General features: G+C 32.6%; 1 protein-coding gene across 2 annotated transcripts in view; it reads left to right on the forward strand.

The window, feature by feature from the left end:
* Positions 1-1282: 1282 nt before the first annotated feature.
* The window catches only part of LOC117204960, a 60226-nt gene continuing 44079 nt past the window's right edge, over positions 1283-17429 (forward strand). The window contains exon 1 of one of the 2 annotated variants that reach the window (XM_033442913.1): positions 1283-1799. In XM_033442913.1, coding sequence (XP_033298804.1) covers positions 1718-1799 — 82 coding nt within the window. In that variant the 5' untranslated portion in view covers positions 1283-1717. The remainder of the gene's footprint in view (positions 1800-17429) is intronic. The other variant, XM_033442914.1, reaches the window with a different exon arrangement.

Raw genomic sequence — 17429 nt, forward strand, 5'->3', positions numbered from 1 at the left:
AGAGAACTGAAGAAGAATTCATTTCACAAAGATAAGAGATATATAACGTGACAAATGTATTTTAAATTATATTTGCGTAAAATCAAATTTTATCTAACGCAATTGTGATAGCTCCTTCTTAAATATTAATTAAAACAAACCCCTGTTATATACCCAAAAAATAAGAACATTAAAACCTACATTCCAGTACTAATTGAAAAAAAAAGAGACGTGAAACTTCACATCTCCATTGCACGTGACCCATTCATTTTCACGTTCCAAGGATTACTATACGCTTGACAAATAAACGGAAGCAATAGATCAAAGTGTCCATGTATGATGCGTCGCTGTCAGTCTATCCAAATCTCAAGAATTACAATACGAATAGGACTATGGTCATAATCAATGCGTGTCCTGACTAATACGCCAAAGCAATGAAATGTGTACTAGATTACTAAGAAAGGGATTAATCAAATTGAAGTTTGTATTCGAATAACGTAACGCACAAAATACAATAAGAAAAAATGTATGAAAGCTACTATTTACAATACTTGGACAAAAATAATGAATTAATGACTACGTGGTGACAATCACAATTCTTTGGTTAATTCTCTCCCCGTTGAAAATTTAAAATGAACTAGCGCTACATAATTAGATAACAACATATAAAATATATTATAAAAAAAGAATACAATAGAGTAGCTAATATAAAATATCGTGAAGGATATAATAATACGAATGTTTAAATTGCTATAATCGATGAATATGCATAACCAAAATCTTACTTTATTATGTATAATCAATAAATTTTTATGTCATGATATCTAACATAGGGAGTAGGCATATATCATTGTGAGTATTTGATTTTGTGAGTCTTAATTTTCAAATCGTTAAATTCTTAAGAACACGCATTCGTTGTAATCATTTATCGTTACCTTTGGTATTTCACCCCCATTCTCGAGAAACTTAACATCCCTACAGTACATAGTGCTCCCGGCGCAACCCGGTACCCACTTCCGGTATGTGGCATGCATCCCACTCAGGGATATCGATATTGAAACGTAAAAAAGATTCAATCAGTCGCGAAGTTTCATCGCCAATCAATCACCCCTTCCCTGGGGTTTCTATCCAGCTTTAGGACGTGAAAGCTCTCTCGCGCGCGCAGCCTGCACTGGCGCGGCTGATCGCGACGACGACGCTAAAATGGCCGAGGGGGTGAAACGAATAGAGGCCGAGGAGGGGACGAAGGAGAGAGAAACGAGCTTTCGGGTTGCATGACCGAGTCGACGCACTGGAAGCTTTCCGTGCTTGCGGCGGGAGCCTCAGTAGCCGCTTGTACGTCGACCGGAAGAGCTCTTCGCGTTACGCCGTCCCGAGACGCGCAGCGCGCCATCGCCGACCAGAGATCGACGAATCGAACTCTCGTCTCACCGAGTCAACCCTTCGCTTTTGTTTCGTTCGTTTTCTTTTTTTTTAATTAGAAGACTCGCTCGCTTGGTGTTTAATTTAAAAATCAGAAAGTTTCTCTCTGTTACCAGTGGATGTTTCGAAACGAATGAACGAACGAACACAAGGGATTTTGTCATTTTGGTGAAGTGTCTGGTGAATGGATCTTTGGAATAAGTGTGACAACGAGTAGATAGAGGATGTGCTAATATGAACACGGAGCAGTGAACCGTGAGCGTATGAGTGTATAATATAACAAAAAGAAAAAACAAATTGGAAACACGGAAACACGATGAGAAGTGCCACAAGATATCGAGAAGCGCGACCTCCCCTTTTCGCGTCCCTTTTTGTCGTCCTCGCCGTTTTTGTGATCGGTAAGAAATCACCGTGCGAATGAGATACGCAGTGATCCATTGCGATATTTTTCATCCCTTGTTTCATTTTAAGGAAGCGCGCTGGTACCATATCAATGATAATTTAAAAGGAGGATTTACTACTTGAGACGCAACAATTTTGGACCTCTTTTACACTACCTTTTTAAATAATCTTTAAAAAGTGAAAGAACAATTAAACGAAAGCAATTGCAATTTTTTAAATTAAATATCCTAGAATGTAAAATCTTTAATTTAATTTGATTATTAATTACGAATATTTAAATTTCAATGGATAATAAATACGTAAGTTCGTGTTAGCTATCTGATTATTAAAAGATCAGAGCGGGAAATGAATGGTTCTTTTACGTTTGCCGCTGACCTCATCCGCCAATGTTGCTGATTCAATCTCCAGAAAATTTATTTGCCAGTTGTGATCTAGAAATCGAATATCCTCCGTATAACCGAGTAAAAAATCGGGCCGAAACAAAGTTACGTTTGAAACTTTAAATATAAAAGACTTGAAAGTGATCAATTACGTCAAGTTTGATATTGCTGCGAATAATCAACGCATTTCGCATTCCATTGCAATTCATCGCGTATCACCGGATCTGTACATGTTCTTTCATATTTTTTCCATATTGATTTTTTTTTAATATCATTGCAGTTTTTACAAGTACGTAAAGAAAACAAACGACAGAATTAATATTTTCAAGCGTTCAAAAATAAAAACAGAAACAGTGCAATTTCTTAAAATATACGAATTCTTATTAATACATAACTTTTCTCTATCATTTCAAATCAATTAAAGATACTTAATCGTTTAGATGTACAAATCCTTGGTAATACATAACTTCTTTGCTCTACTTCAAATCGTGTTAAAAAAAATTAAGTAAATAATAAAAAAAAAGAGAACGTAACATCTCACGTAGCTTTGGTGCAATTTACTTATATAATTTCTTGAAATATACAAATTACTACAACATCATACGACAAATCACACGACGTAACATATTATAATTTCTTGATTTTATTTCAAATCAAATTAAATAAATTTAAACATCGTTAAAAAAGTCTTGATGAGATAATAGACAAAATGAAGAGAACGACGATGTTCTATCCAGTTGTTAGCGTAATAGATTCGCGAATTTCATATCATGTCAGACGAAATTAATAAATTTAATATTTAATAAAATTAATAATGATCGAATCATTTTGATTTAAAAAAATCGTTATCGCATAATAAATAAGGGGAGAACGAATATTCATATAGCTTTCGGTATGATATACCCGTATGGAGCGACGTATCTCATAGGGGTCTGTAATTTTTAAAGGTTCAATCAGTTTTCGTTGGCGCGCTTTTCTACAGCTGAAAGCGACGGGGCTTTTTCGAAACGACACGCCAACTCATTCGTCTTCGTAAAAGTATTTGAAACTCGGTTTTCGAGAGTTGAGAAATCGCTGCCGGGAATTGTACACGGGAGCCGTGTTTTGACTTACACCACGTAACTTCGTTGAGATAAAGTATCGAGGCAACGAAAGAAATGTTGGGTGCAAACATATCTCACCGGAAGTATTCGATTCTGAAGAAAATCTAGTGCATTTACGGAATTCGAGGCCGTCTTTATTAGATGTCGATAGTAATCGTAATCTACCGAAGGGACATTTGCTCACCGATTGCGGAGAATGGGTTTCTGCGCCCGCTTCGATGGAACATTACAGTTTCCTCCTTTTATGTCGGACAGAACCGCCATGGAATAGGATTAAGAAAGGTTTTTCACCGATATTACCCGCCACAAAATTTTCGTCAGAAAGAAAATCGAGTTACTTTCGCATCCTACGTGAACAGATTTTCCTATGAAAGCTCCTGTATCAAGCAATAATTGGCTGAAATTTCAAAAAACAAATCCCGACAGAAAATTTCATCACAAGGAAGATCGAAACAGGCTACGTGTGCTTCCTACGTGGACAGATTCCTGTACGAACTCTTCGGTCTTATAATTAAATAATAATTGACTGAAATTTTTAAAAATAGAGCCCAACAGAAAATTTCATCGCAAGAAAGATCGGAGCGAATTACGTTGGCATTCTACGTGAACAGATTCCCGTATGAAAGCTTCCGTATTAGGATCAAGTAATAATTGACTGGAATTTCAAAAACCAGAACCCGGTAGAAACTTTCAACACAAGGAAGATCGAAACGAGTTACGTTCGCATCCTACGTGAACAGATTCTCGTACAAAAGCTTCCGTATTAGGATCTGGTAATAATTGGCTGAAATTTTAGAAAACAAAGCTTGACAAAAAATGTCATCATAAGGAAAATTGAAGTGAATCACGCATACATTCAGCGTAGGCAGATTTTGGTATGAAAGCTTCTATCTTGGGATTAAATAAATGAATGAAATTTAGAAAATATGAAACTCGACAGAAATTTTCAATACAAGGGAAATCGAAACGAGTTACGTGAAGATCAGTACAAAGCAACTAGCTTTCTTTTTATTTTTTGTTTTTAATTATTCTTTATATCCACTATGGTATTAACCGCTATAACAAATTGTAATTTGAAATTATAGGTAGAGTTTTATAAGTTTTAGAAGAGATTTATTTAATAAATGAAAAGTAAATTTAAAAAATGACATTCCATTTTAATGTCAGACTATATTTTTCTACACTCTTTCAATAAAATTCAAGAATATCTCTGATTAACTTACTCTAAGATAGAATCACAATGTTGTTAAAATACAACACTCGAATAATATCGGAAATTATGGCCAAATCAATACACATCTATAGGATTAAAGTGCAAAGTTTAAATACAGGCAAACGTAACGAGAAATTAAAGTGAAAATGTAGCGAAAAACCGGACGATATCGGGGCATTTAGAAATAAGAAACTTAAATTGCGAACGTAAAGCTGTCTGAAAGAACTGGTTCTTTCAGGTAGAAAACATTAGTCAAACTAAGAGAGCTGTTTCTCTGAAGTGAAACGTAACCGTGAACTACTAAATAACGTAAAAGAAATGATTCTCTGGAAACTTACATAATTTCCTTTTTGGCAATGTTTACGATCTCTCGCTACTGTTGCACGAGAAATGAAAGCCTTCTGATTATTTTGAATTTATTTCAACGAACTTTCTGTGTTCAATTAATACAATTCGGTAACGAACGTGAATGGGCCGTGTAGATAAAATTACCTTTTCCCCCGAGAAACCCCAGAGGCGTGCAAGCATATCTCTTTATTAGGCCGGAATCAATTTACGATCGTGTCTAGACTCAATTAAAAATTTTTATTGACGCGTAACCAATTTATCTTCGAGAGAAAGGGGAAATCACGCCATTGTAGAAGTTCGTACTTCGTCTACCAATGAAGTTATTAACTTGTTAGTAGTGTTTTGTCTTGTTTATTCCTGTTGGAGATCGTTGGATGTAATAGCAATTAATATCGATAGAAAATACAAAATATAGTTATGAGCTACAGAAAACATGTAGGAAATCTCGTATAGCCTCGTTCTATCATGTGTAACACTTAAGCTAATTTTCAAAATACAGTAAATCAGTCGTATAGGAATTACATTATGAATGTTAAGAAAATTCATTTTTCAACATTAGACTCCTTCTACGTCGAATGCACATATTCGTATTTGTGTATTAAATACGTCATCTGACGATAAATTCAGTGATTTACATTCAGTGATTCAGTGATTCTTCTAATAAGGAAATAGCAAGAACTGCGAAATTAAATGCCTTAGGTTGATGGCAAAACAAAAGGATTTGACGGCACGACCCTTTGTTTTCTTTGCTTGCTTCTTTTTTTTTAATCTTATACTTTACAAATTCTTTTAATACTAATGTCATGTTCCTTCTTAATATTAAATTTTTACAATTTTTTTGATAAATTTTTCATTATTTTTATTTATTATAGTGCTCCTTCATATTTTTACAATTTTTAATTTATTTACAATTTTTTGTAATAAGAACGTTTAAAACATAAGAAGTTGCTACACCGAGAACATAATTTCTCGATTAATTCTTCGAGAACAAAGGACCATACACTCAATCCTTTTGGGGTTGTTTTACTATCAACCTGAAGCATCGAATATACATGCAGCCAAGTCATTCCAGATTTCGCAGTTCTTGCTATCTCCTTGTAAGATAAATTCTGTACGAAATATAAAATTCTTAGAATCTGAAATTTCTTAGAATGAAAGCTATGAATGATAAAAATTCTATTTCATGAAAAATTCAATAAATATACAGTCAATACAATTATATTAATATAATTCGATCATCTGACTTTTTATGTATAATCAATATATTGCAAACATGAAAATAGATAAAGATTGTGATATAAAGAAGAAGAAGAATGAGATTAGATTCGACAGAGAAAGTTATTGTTTCACTATATTATAATAAACTGTGTCAAATCACTGCTAACAGGAAATCTATTTCGTAACAAATTCAGTGTCACTGAAAATGACTTTAATAAAATAATGTGGAGCTTTACCGTGGCATAATCAAAACTTCATACCCGGTGTTGCGTCAATGACGACGTAACAATAAGTATATCGAACGAAGTTAATACATCTTCCGAGGACTATTTCATTCAATGAATTATATAGAGTATCAAAGTGAATGCTATACACCAGAAGTCACATCAATTACTTCATGTACTTTAATACATGCAGATATATATCAGACTAATAGCTGCCTTCTACACTATATATTGGAACAATTATGTTTCCCCGTCGAGAAGTACAGACGCTTGTTAATCGTTATGCCGGTGAAAAACGTACTAAGTTCCAGGCATTTGTTTAAATTTTAAGGTGTTTGACGCACCATTATAATATCAAAATCATAACTTAATTAATATATAAATTATTCCATTAATTTGTGAATTTTATTGAGCTTTTTCTTTCTTTTCACTTATTATTCTCTAGCCCAATTTATACGTATTTATTTAATTTACAGAATAACTTAGAGATCTCGTAAACATATAATGACACAATTAATCAATTTTAGTGCAATTATTCAGTTTAATTGAGTGTATACAGAGTAGGCATTATGCGTGCATCAAGTTAATTTATTATTGTGAAACGAAAACACGGTATAAAATAATTTTAAAATATAACGTGTTTGCATGTGCAGTGTGCTTATGTATACGCAGTTTTGTACTGTTCATTCAGAAGGAAACAAAATCCAATACAATGTTTGTAAGAAAAAAGAAATCTACAAATATAAGAGAAATTTATATAAGTATAATAAATTTAAATTTATACTATAAGTTCGAAAGACTCATACTTTAGTAAAAATTATCAATACAAAGAAAAGTTTAATGTAAAATTGGAAGATTACTATTTATTTATCTAAAAATCCATTTTCACCGAAAATAAACCGAAGGATAGAAAGAAAGAGGAATGAAAAGGATCACGGATGCAAGACATTATTCCAAAATTAGCATACTCTATATTGTCTGAATCATTTTCTGTGCAAACCCATTCTGCAACAATGTGTATCTAGAAGGCTATCCTATTTCACAACATATACCAACATTGTATAACTGGAAAATTGAAGCGTAATTGGAAAACTGAAGCGTTAACTTCTGTGCAGTGTAGACTTTAATATCCGTTAACCATCGATAGTGTCTATGTTTCGCGATAAGGACAATCAAGATGTGCTAGAAGAGAAAAATTAAACATACAAACCAAATTTTCATTAACAGAATCCTCACGAATGGGATACGTAATTATGAAAAGTCGTGCTGAAAAAAATTCAATTAATTTTCTGCTTAAATAGAAATGCCATTTGCCTCAAACGACAGAATTAACGCAACTTGATAACAAATCGACTTTAATGTATTAACAATGAGACATCAAAAAATGTCTTATCATTGAAGTTGAAAGACTAGTCCTTTTACTTTAAAGGGAAATGCAATTAGCTTTTTGGTAAGAGAATACACGCAGAAGGATAAAAAAAAAATTACACGTCAATCAATCAGTAACAACATAGAAAAAACAAACTGCACTTTATTTTTATTTCGTGTGCAATCGGCGGATCACGAAGAGAGAGAGAGAGGAGAGAGAGAAATTCACGCATATGTTCTGATAGAACTATCGCGAAAGGAAATAAACTAAAACAACGTGAACGAGCGGGAAGTTGAACTCTCCAAAACGGCATAAAAACGTGAAGGGCCTATAAATCCTAGATCGTAAATTGTTTATAAACTAATACCATAAATCGTCGAACTCTATTAATACCCCATCCTTGATCAGAAAGAGTGACGGATTTCGTGAAGAATAAATTGAAGTTAATTGAAATATGATTCGATAATAAGATATAACGATGAATAATCCTAGCATAAAAGCATGGCGTTAAAAAATAAAAGAAGATAGGAAAAAGTGTCATGTTTTATTTAACAGTGAATGCATCGAATATTTAAGTATTTAAATATTATGTTTATGTATTAACTGGTGTCAGTGTTTTATTTATGCAAAGAATATTTAAATACAGATTTTTTATAATATCAGAAACAAAATTTTGTGAAGGGATACGGCATTTACATTAGATTTATACAATGATAAAGTAATTGAAATAAATTTATTCAAAATATTATAATTATAAGTAAAGTGACATGTTTCATTTGCTATTGCGAACAATTCCTTTTGATTGACATAATGAACATGGAATAGAGACGAAGTTTGGTAACATTCAATGCCGTAAATGGAATAACATTTGAGAGATAATATAATGTTGTTAATTGCCCCCTGCAGATACTTTGCATATATGACATATTTGCAGTAGCTTAAATGTCATTTTATCATTGCTATTACTATCAGCGAAACTATTCTCAAAATCATGATATATATGACAAAATCTTTCATAGCATGAGTACAATGCGAATTATAAAAACGAAATTTTTTATTAATTATTGCATCAAAATCAGTCAGAAAGTACAAAGTTAATTTTTCCATTCCAAACTCCATGATATTTTTTTTCATCGTATAATATAAACTCTTTGTGTTTGCTGCACTAATGTTAATCAGAAAATTCTGCTGCAGAAAAAGCTGTGTGTGTCTATTCGATGCATTCAAAATTTCCAGTATATCTCCGATTGTCCTTTACTTTTAAGTAAACATGAAAGTTTCATAATTGACATTTCTATAACATAGAACGAACCGAATTGAATCAGTATTCATTTATAGTACTATTTATAATGCTGCGACATAGGATCCATTTATAATACCGCGTTCCTTATAAATTAAGATCGTATAGTATTGTGTAAACTGAAGGAAATGTCAACACGATCGCAAAAAGTGTTTGAATTGACAGAAAGTGATTAGGTGGAGCAATAGAATTTCACGATAAGACATTACGAATTCCAATCGAAGTAGAAGCAATTTAATCTCAGAAATAGCAGAAAGACTGAATTCCATCTGCATTATGGTAATACTATACGTAGACACTTAACAAAGATTGGAAAGTATCTAGACTTGGGAAATGGGTTCTTCGTATACTGTCTATGGCTAACTGTATCCAAAGCACTATCATTTGTATTTCATTATGTGACCAAACATATCCACTCATTTCCCTATTGAATTATTACTTCAATGAAATATGTACATGTTTCGTGCAATTTGGATAATATAAAGAATTGTATTCAACAACAATATGTAATCTAAGGCTTTGTTTTATGTTTAGTAATACAAACTATGATTTCGCTTATTTGTCAAACTTAATCAAATTATGAACTAATGTGAAAATCGAATGTTTAATTTTATTATGTAATTTGCTAACAACACGAAAAAGAATGTTTTACTCATTGACATTGCATCGGTTATTATTACTTCTGTATATTTTTATTGAAAATTGATAATAAGATATTTTCTAAAACTTTCTAACCATATATCGATTATTTTGCATATGTCGCACAACTTTTTGAAGATTACAAAATTGTATTGCATAGTTCATATACAGACGTGATATTTATACTTTGTAAAGTCTAATATTATATACTCGACCATCGAACAAATTTATAAAGTGCATACGGCTATATACACACATTACCAAGTAATTATTATTTACTAATGATAAGTAAATGGAAATATTAGAAAGAGAATTTTGTACAAATGAAACATTATTTCGAAGAAAATATTCAATTTTAAAACAATGTTACGTGAGGTGATCAATAATAACGGAAGTTGAATAATGAAGTAAATTTAAATATGCTCCTATCACATGTCATGTGCCACTACGAACATATGTCGAACTATAAATTAATTTTATTTCATGAAGATCATCAATCAATCACTGCCAGTATAGAAAAATGTTTATAATTTATTGTAATTCACATTATAATCACAATAACCAAGTAATATCATATTTTCAATACATGTACTTATTCTCATTCGCTTATTAAATTTTCATATGTCGCATATTCTATTTTCATACTTCGATACGTTTTAAAGACACAAACATCTACACTCTAACAATCGCGCTCAATAAAATACATTTTATAAAATTAAAAGTAATTTCATAAATATCTCAATTTCAATCGTTTAGTATCGGCTTTGTGATTGCCGAGAGACCGTTGTATAAAATGGATTTACCTTTTGAATGCTACTTTTATGTCACTGTTTCCTTTAAAATTAAGAGACCAGTTTTGAAAAGAATTTAATATCTTAGACAAACCAACTCAGAAACAAGCAATCCAATAGAATAAGCTACAAGTATAGAAAATGCCCTAGCATGGTGCACGTTAATTACCAATCGAATCGAATTTTCAGCGTGGAAGTTAGTTTTAGTTGGATTTACACGACAGCATAATTAAAGTGTCACGCGACGAGCAACGTTGATAGCGCGTAAAAGTAAGAAGGCCAAAGTAACGGGTGCTCGCCTTTGTTCTTTGACGCTGAGCGAGGGCTTACTTGTGAGAAATTAAGCAATTAAGCCGCGTATTTTACTACCGGAGATCCGAGTTCCAAGCATGAGCCAGTCTTCCGATGTAAAGTCGTTGGTTATTGCACGACCGTGAGTACAGGTACAGTTGTATTATTAAGATATGCATGAATATGTAACGCGAGATCTGCACGAACGAATCACCAAAAAAAAAAAGTATCAATGGAAAAATACCTATAACGAAGGAAAACGAAAAAGGAAAGAACCGATAGAAGAACACGAACTTCGAATAAGTTATTCGTAATTAAATTCCACTAGCGTGCCCATCGAGCCATTATTAATAACTTTCGTAGCCAGCCTCTAATATCTTGGTCAACTATCAAACAGAGGTCGTTAAATAATAATTAGGGACTTATATTTATGAACCGGTGTACCACAATAACGATGTTATTCCAAAGCTATATACATATAGAATTTCATTTTTAAAATAATTTCGATGTTAATGAACAGAAGGTTAAGAAATCGTAGTTATGAATTTCATTTGATAAATATGTTTATGTATCAGGATCGTTGTGCTTTTATTGCAGAGATATGGAAATTATAATTGCGAATTATGTTGATCGTGAGTAAATTAAACGAAAGTTATTCTAACTATAAAAAATGTTTATTTTAAAATCTGTTATTTACACTCGTTGACGATCTTTCATCTTAAAACAACATTAATAAATGAAAATTAAAAAATCTGATCTTGTTATAGTGATATTCCACATTTCCCTTTGAAACGTCAGAATATATTGCGTGGCAATTCTTAAAATTTATTCCTTTATTTAATTCAAAGTATTACATTGAAATGATACCAGTCATAGTCAGACGAGCTTACTACATTTATCAAACATTAATGAAATATTATTGTGACATTAATTACCAAGCACTCGTATTCTTTACCGTAAGTGTAAAGTACATATAACTCTGTTAGAGGAATCGCTATAGTCGTTTCCTATTCCCTTAGATTGAAATGAATTTGGACTTCTGCCTGAGAAAACAAGTAGCTCACTGAAGCACAGAAGTAACATTCGGAGGCTTTCCGTCTATATAAAGACTAATCTTACTAGTAATTCTGGCAAATCCTATTAACCTAATTACATAACTTGCTTAATAGCGTGTATCTCAAGCTTTCTGCGAAGAATGTGCACCTGTGCCTGTAATTCGTAGCAATGCGCGAATCGATACTGCGGTTCGACATTTTGCCATCAACAGTCTGATTTATTGCTTTCAAACGATTTGCTATTTCTGATTCTGTCAATGGAAGCAGCATTCTCATTCTTTCAAAGAAAACGCAATGCCTTGGCTTAAATTTGAAGGAGAAGCTACTTGTTCTATGAAGCTGGGAATGGTATTGTCTTATGGTCTCCAAAACTTATTCGAAGTAATCTATGCTTTCTGTTCACAATATAATTTGTGCAGAGAAAAAAATTGATTTTTCATATATCAGTAGTCATATACAATAACTTGTATAATAATATAAAACTAAATGTTAAGCAATAAAAAATATGTTAATCGATGATGTAATTAAACAAGCAGCCCACATTTTTACAAACAATGCAATAAAAAAGACTCCTTTCTAAGATACCAATCTACAGTACAGTAATTATTATCAAATGTAAATTGATTTTCAGATCGGTTTCACATTTGACCAATATAGTTATGATAATCGTATCACGCTATACAGTGTTAGTGAAATATCAAAATCTTTCGTATAACACATGCAATATGGACGTGAAAATTTTCTATGGTATAGTGGGTATAATATGGGTATGTGACTAATAGTATGGTATGTTCGAATACTTTCGTAAGCCAGTATGCATCAATGCATAACAGTATCAAATTACAATAACGAGTAATATATTGTTGCATATGTTGCACAATGATCGTTTCCTATTTCACATTTCGATCATACGTTACAATAAAATAATCCCATCACTCATAGAACGAATTACGCTGCACTTGCCATAAATTGTGGCAATGTTTGTCTTCGTTTCAATTCATCACGAATGGAATGTAAGCGATAAGAGTGTGTTCGCCGTAAAATTATACTCCTCGGCCCTCATTATACGAGAATAATGTTGACGGAAGGAAGAGAATAACGAAGAAAGTTACCGTTTGTATTAAACTTTTGATAAAATGACTCACGGTGCTACTTCTGGAACTGAGACAAGCGATTCGTCGCATCAAAGTGGATCCTCGAGCGGCGCAAACGAATCGTTAAGAGCGGGCTACGATGTTGTTTTTACATCGTAAATTCAATTGTGTTGCTACGAGAGAGTTGTCAAAGCATCTCTCTAGAATAAAGGAATTAAGACAAAACTCTAATAATTTTCCACATCTAAAGTTAAAAGTAGAAGTGATTAAAGTAATTGCGAAAAGAGAGAGAGAGTTAAAAGTACCGTTCTTCGTACGGGTTTGATTTTCGCATTTTCTTAGTGCTATAAGATAATTATTTGTAGTGAAGACAAACTTCGAGTGATGATCAAAGGGCTAAAGAATTATCGTACTGTTTAGCAACGTCATATTTATAAAGATTGTCTAGTTGAGATAATGCTATTCGGCTGTGGCATAATACGACCTTCATAGCTTTCTTGAGGCACTTAAATTGCGTGTGATGGAAAAAGTGCGAGTGAGAAATCTATAGAATGATAATTAGTGATTCGGAGGCACGCAGCACTTCATCTTGGAAAATTAAAAAAGTAGTAGATAGAACGCTTTAATTAAGTAGATTCTGTGGGACAGCATTTTAATTTTAATTACATATATCGTACCCGCGTAACAAATTTTTAACATATTTATTCCATTAATATGCAAAATCGAATTTATTTTAAATATTACTCTTATGGTAGATTAAAACTGGTGCATAATTCTTAATTGTCTTCTAACAAAATATAAAGCAAGAAGGTAGAAAACGGCCAATTTTTGTGTAGACTCAGATACCACAAATATTTATAGGACGTCATTCTATAGGTTCATTTGTTACAAAGTTATGATGACTCGAAGTTGACGATCACCAATTTTTCGCTCTGTTCACTTCATACTTTAATTACCTTTTTTACAACTTTCCAAACACATCAACTCACCAATCACAATAGAAAATTGTGCTTACATAATTCTTTGGAACCCATAGAATAACGTTCTGCAAATATTTTTGGTGGCTGAGCTACGCGAAAATTGGCCATTTTTTACTTCATCCTTCTTTGTAAATAAATTTTATAAATAAATATATATAGTTAGAGTTAGCGAAGACATCTCTAGAAATCTATAGCACGGTTACTGCGTAGAAAAGCAGGTACATGTATACAGGATAGGGAGTGATTTCACATTCACATGATAAAGAAAAGTTGCGAAGGGGAGAGATAGAGTTGGTAACAGGGTTCCGGTGTGTCATAACCCCGATAAGCCGTTGCTGATTCTTGCTGAACTTTAGCCACATTTGAAAGGGAATCTTCGGGATTACCATTACTTCCATCTGAAATCCTTTTTCCAAACAACGATATCGCTCTTTACTTTGTAAGCTGTCAGAAGAGGGAGAGAGAAAAAGAAAGGAATAGGGTTCGAGAAATATAGAGTACGAAATGAAAACCGGCTGTCTGAATAATCCATTTCAATTTGCAGTAAACTACTCGCGAAGGATAAAGAAATCACGGCGTATGAGGAAGAGATGAATGGGCGAGGAACGGGCCAGAAGGGAAGATTTAAAAGAACAGTTTGGTGTATAGATCAAACCGGAGGGAATGCGGAAAAGGGAAAACGCGAATGAATTTATAGGCCACATATTTGAATCATGCTTCGCGTTAAAGTTACAGCGTACTTGCTCTGACATTCTGGCCTTTGGCCTAACTGATGCTACGAACGACTGTGTAGAGTGTTTTATTTTCTCGCAAAGATAATTGTTTTCCTGTTTTGGAGTGTATAAGTGGTACATAAATGCGTGAGATGACTGCTGGAGTAGAAATGGAAGGAATATAATGGGAATCTTATGTCAGTATCATGAATAAACTGCGGATATTTATGCAAAATTATATTTTTATGAATGTAATTAAAGAAATGGATATTTAGTTGAAAAATATTTTACCTAGCAAATATTATAAAAAGTACTTTGAATATTTTATGTGCTTCTACATATTACGTGCATTTTGTGCATTCCTACATTTTCAAGCTTTTCATAAATGCACAAAAATCCGCAATTTAATCATGAATGCTTTATTCGATAAATTATAGAAATTCACGGTTAGGTAATTCTGGCACAATTAAGAATTAATCATAAAGTGACGAAAATATGGTTTTTTAAATGTGCAACGATAAAAATCATAAAAGTTTAATCAATAGCCAAGATTAAAGTTGAAAATTTTATCTTCATGATGATAAAAAGTAGACAGCATAGGAATCATAACAGTGAAAATATATAGACCACAGAATATTGTTATGTGTAGTGGAAACAAAAAAATATTTTTAACTAATATAAAGTGTTCATTACTGCAGAATTGTTTGCAGTGTAAAATGAAAATAACATTCTTCACAAATGTCTATACAGTTCTGTGTTTTATTTCACATGAGAATGGGAATATAAATGAATCCATCGAGAATAATGTTTCTACGCTGAAGAATAAGCAAACAATAGAGCGAGTTTATTAGAATAACAGAAATCTATAATCAATTACTTCCATATATACTTCTATACGTCCATAAATACGTCGTCGCGTTAAAATTTCAAAAACTACAATAAATTGGAATGCCTCGTATGTGACGAATAAGCCATAACTTATTTAATTGTATGAAAGAACGTCTCGTGAGATAATCCTCATGCAGAAAAGACACAGGGAAGTGTTATGCGTGGAAGGATACGGAATACGAATACAGTAGCTGTCGTACACAAACTGAAGCTGTTTGTCTTCGAGGAAGAAGAAAAAGGCCAAAAGGAAACGACCATTCTTCAGAAGTTCTTCCTGCTGTCTGGTTTTCCTGAATCTCCAACCTATCACCGCTTTCTTTCTACTTACCAATGTGCATGAAAGTTACTTGTTTAAAATTAATTGAACAATGGAATTGTAAATATGTATACTATTTTATAAATACATCATAGCGCATATAACTTTTAACAAATTTAGTTTGGTAAAGAGATTTGAAGATTTAATAGTAAAATATATATAATAATAAATGTTTAATAATAGAATAAGTTGTACTTGCATTAGTAACTTTTCAATTAGAAATATTTTAACATGTTGGTAACGTCTATTCTGAATTATACATATAAGTATATATTAAGTATATCTATATTTATTGGTCTTGTCAAATATTATTTGTAATATATATTTATAACATCATTTATTGTAATTTACAATACATGATTTGGGTATTAAAAGAGTGCGCATTGCTAATAATTAATATCTTATTGATATCTAAAAGTTCTAAATATATAAAATATTAAAACTTTGTGTTCTATTGTTAAGTATACAAATTCCTACGTAAAAAATCTTTCACTTTATTTTCCAAGTATTTCAACAATTCGCAATTTAAATCTCTGATAAAAGAGGACTCCAGCTATTTAGTATATTGTAAATGAGAACTGTAAATGTTCAGTTATCTGTGATACAAATGCTCAAATCACTCGTTATCGGAATATTGAAGAGTTGTCCACTCGAGCTTCCGGATTCAAGCTTGTTGCACTCGTAATTTACATATATTCGACAGTTTTTTTTTGTGTGTGTGTGTGTGTGTTTCAATATCTCAGTAGCAGTGACAATACACAATGAACGAGAAAATAATCCGATTGTTTCTCCTGTTATTACACAACAGTATACACATATATGCACTTGATACTATTAAAAATAAAGTTTGTTTCTCGATATACAATACTAAATAAGGTTTTTAAATGGCAAAGACAAAATAATACAATTTTAAAAATTGTAATATTATTGTGACGTTTCATCGGTTTTTTTAGAAAACATGCTTCGTATCTAAATGATAAAATGATAAAAGACGAGGTTACATTTCAACGAGAAAACTAGCAATTTTGCACAGTTCGAAGGGAAAATCGGCGACAGGAAAATTCAAGTTCTGCGATAAAATTTGAAATTCCTATTCGTCCTCACCAGGCAAAATCGTGATGCATTCTCGCTAACATCGATATTGGTTCTATTGTATCGAGTCAATGGGCTATCCATCTGGTGCAGTTATCAATTTGCTAAATTGCAAATCGATACGTCGAATTCCGTGCCTGGTAATATACCTGACCACCGGCGCGATGGCCGTCGGATACGTAATGATCTTTAAGGTATACTCGATATTGAGCTGGCGTCGCGACGTCTCGGCAGTAACCGAGATTACGGCTTCTACCGCGTTACATCTTTAAAGTCTTCTAGAAAATATATTTTTCGCCGGATATATCGACCAAAGGAGGCGACTAGCGCATACGACGTGGTTCGTAAAATTGGATTTCACACTTTATAGAATGTAAATTACGCGGTACTGCATCGAATCGCGAGATTCACTGTCGCATAAAGTTAGGTCTCCTTGAGGAAGACTACAGAGTATGGAAAACACGAAGGAAACCGCAATGCTAACAAATATTTCAATATCCACAACAGACGTGCGGGATCGATGATTTACTCCATAGAGAAAGATAATTTTTCTTATGGCATGTTATATCGTCGAAAAAAACAAAAGTGATTTTAAACGAATGTGTTAGAAAA

This window comes from Bombus bifarius, unplaced genomic scaffold, assembly GCF_011952205.1.
Source record: "Bombus bifarius isolate JDL3187 unplaced genomic scaffold, Bbif_JDL3187 scf7180000007984, whole genome shotgun sequence".
Classification (NCBI taxonomy): domain Eukaryota; kingdom Metazoa; phylum Arthropoda; class Insecta; order Hymenoptera; family Apidae; genus Bombus; species Bombus bifarius.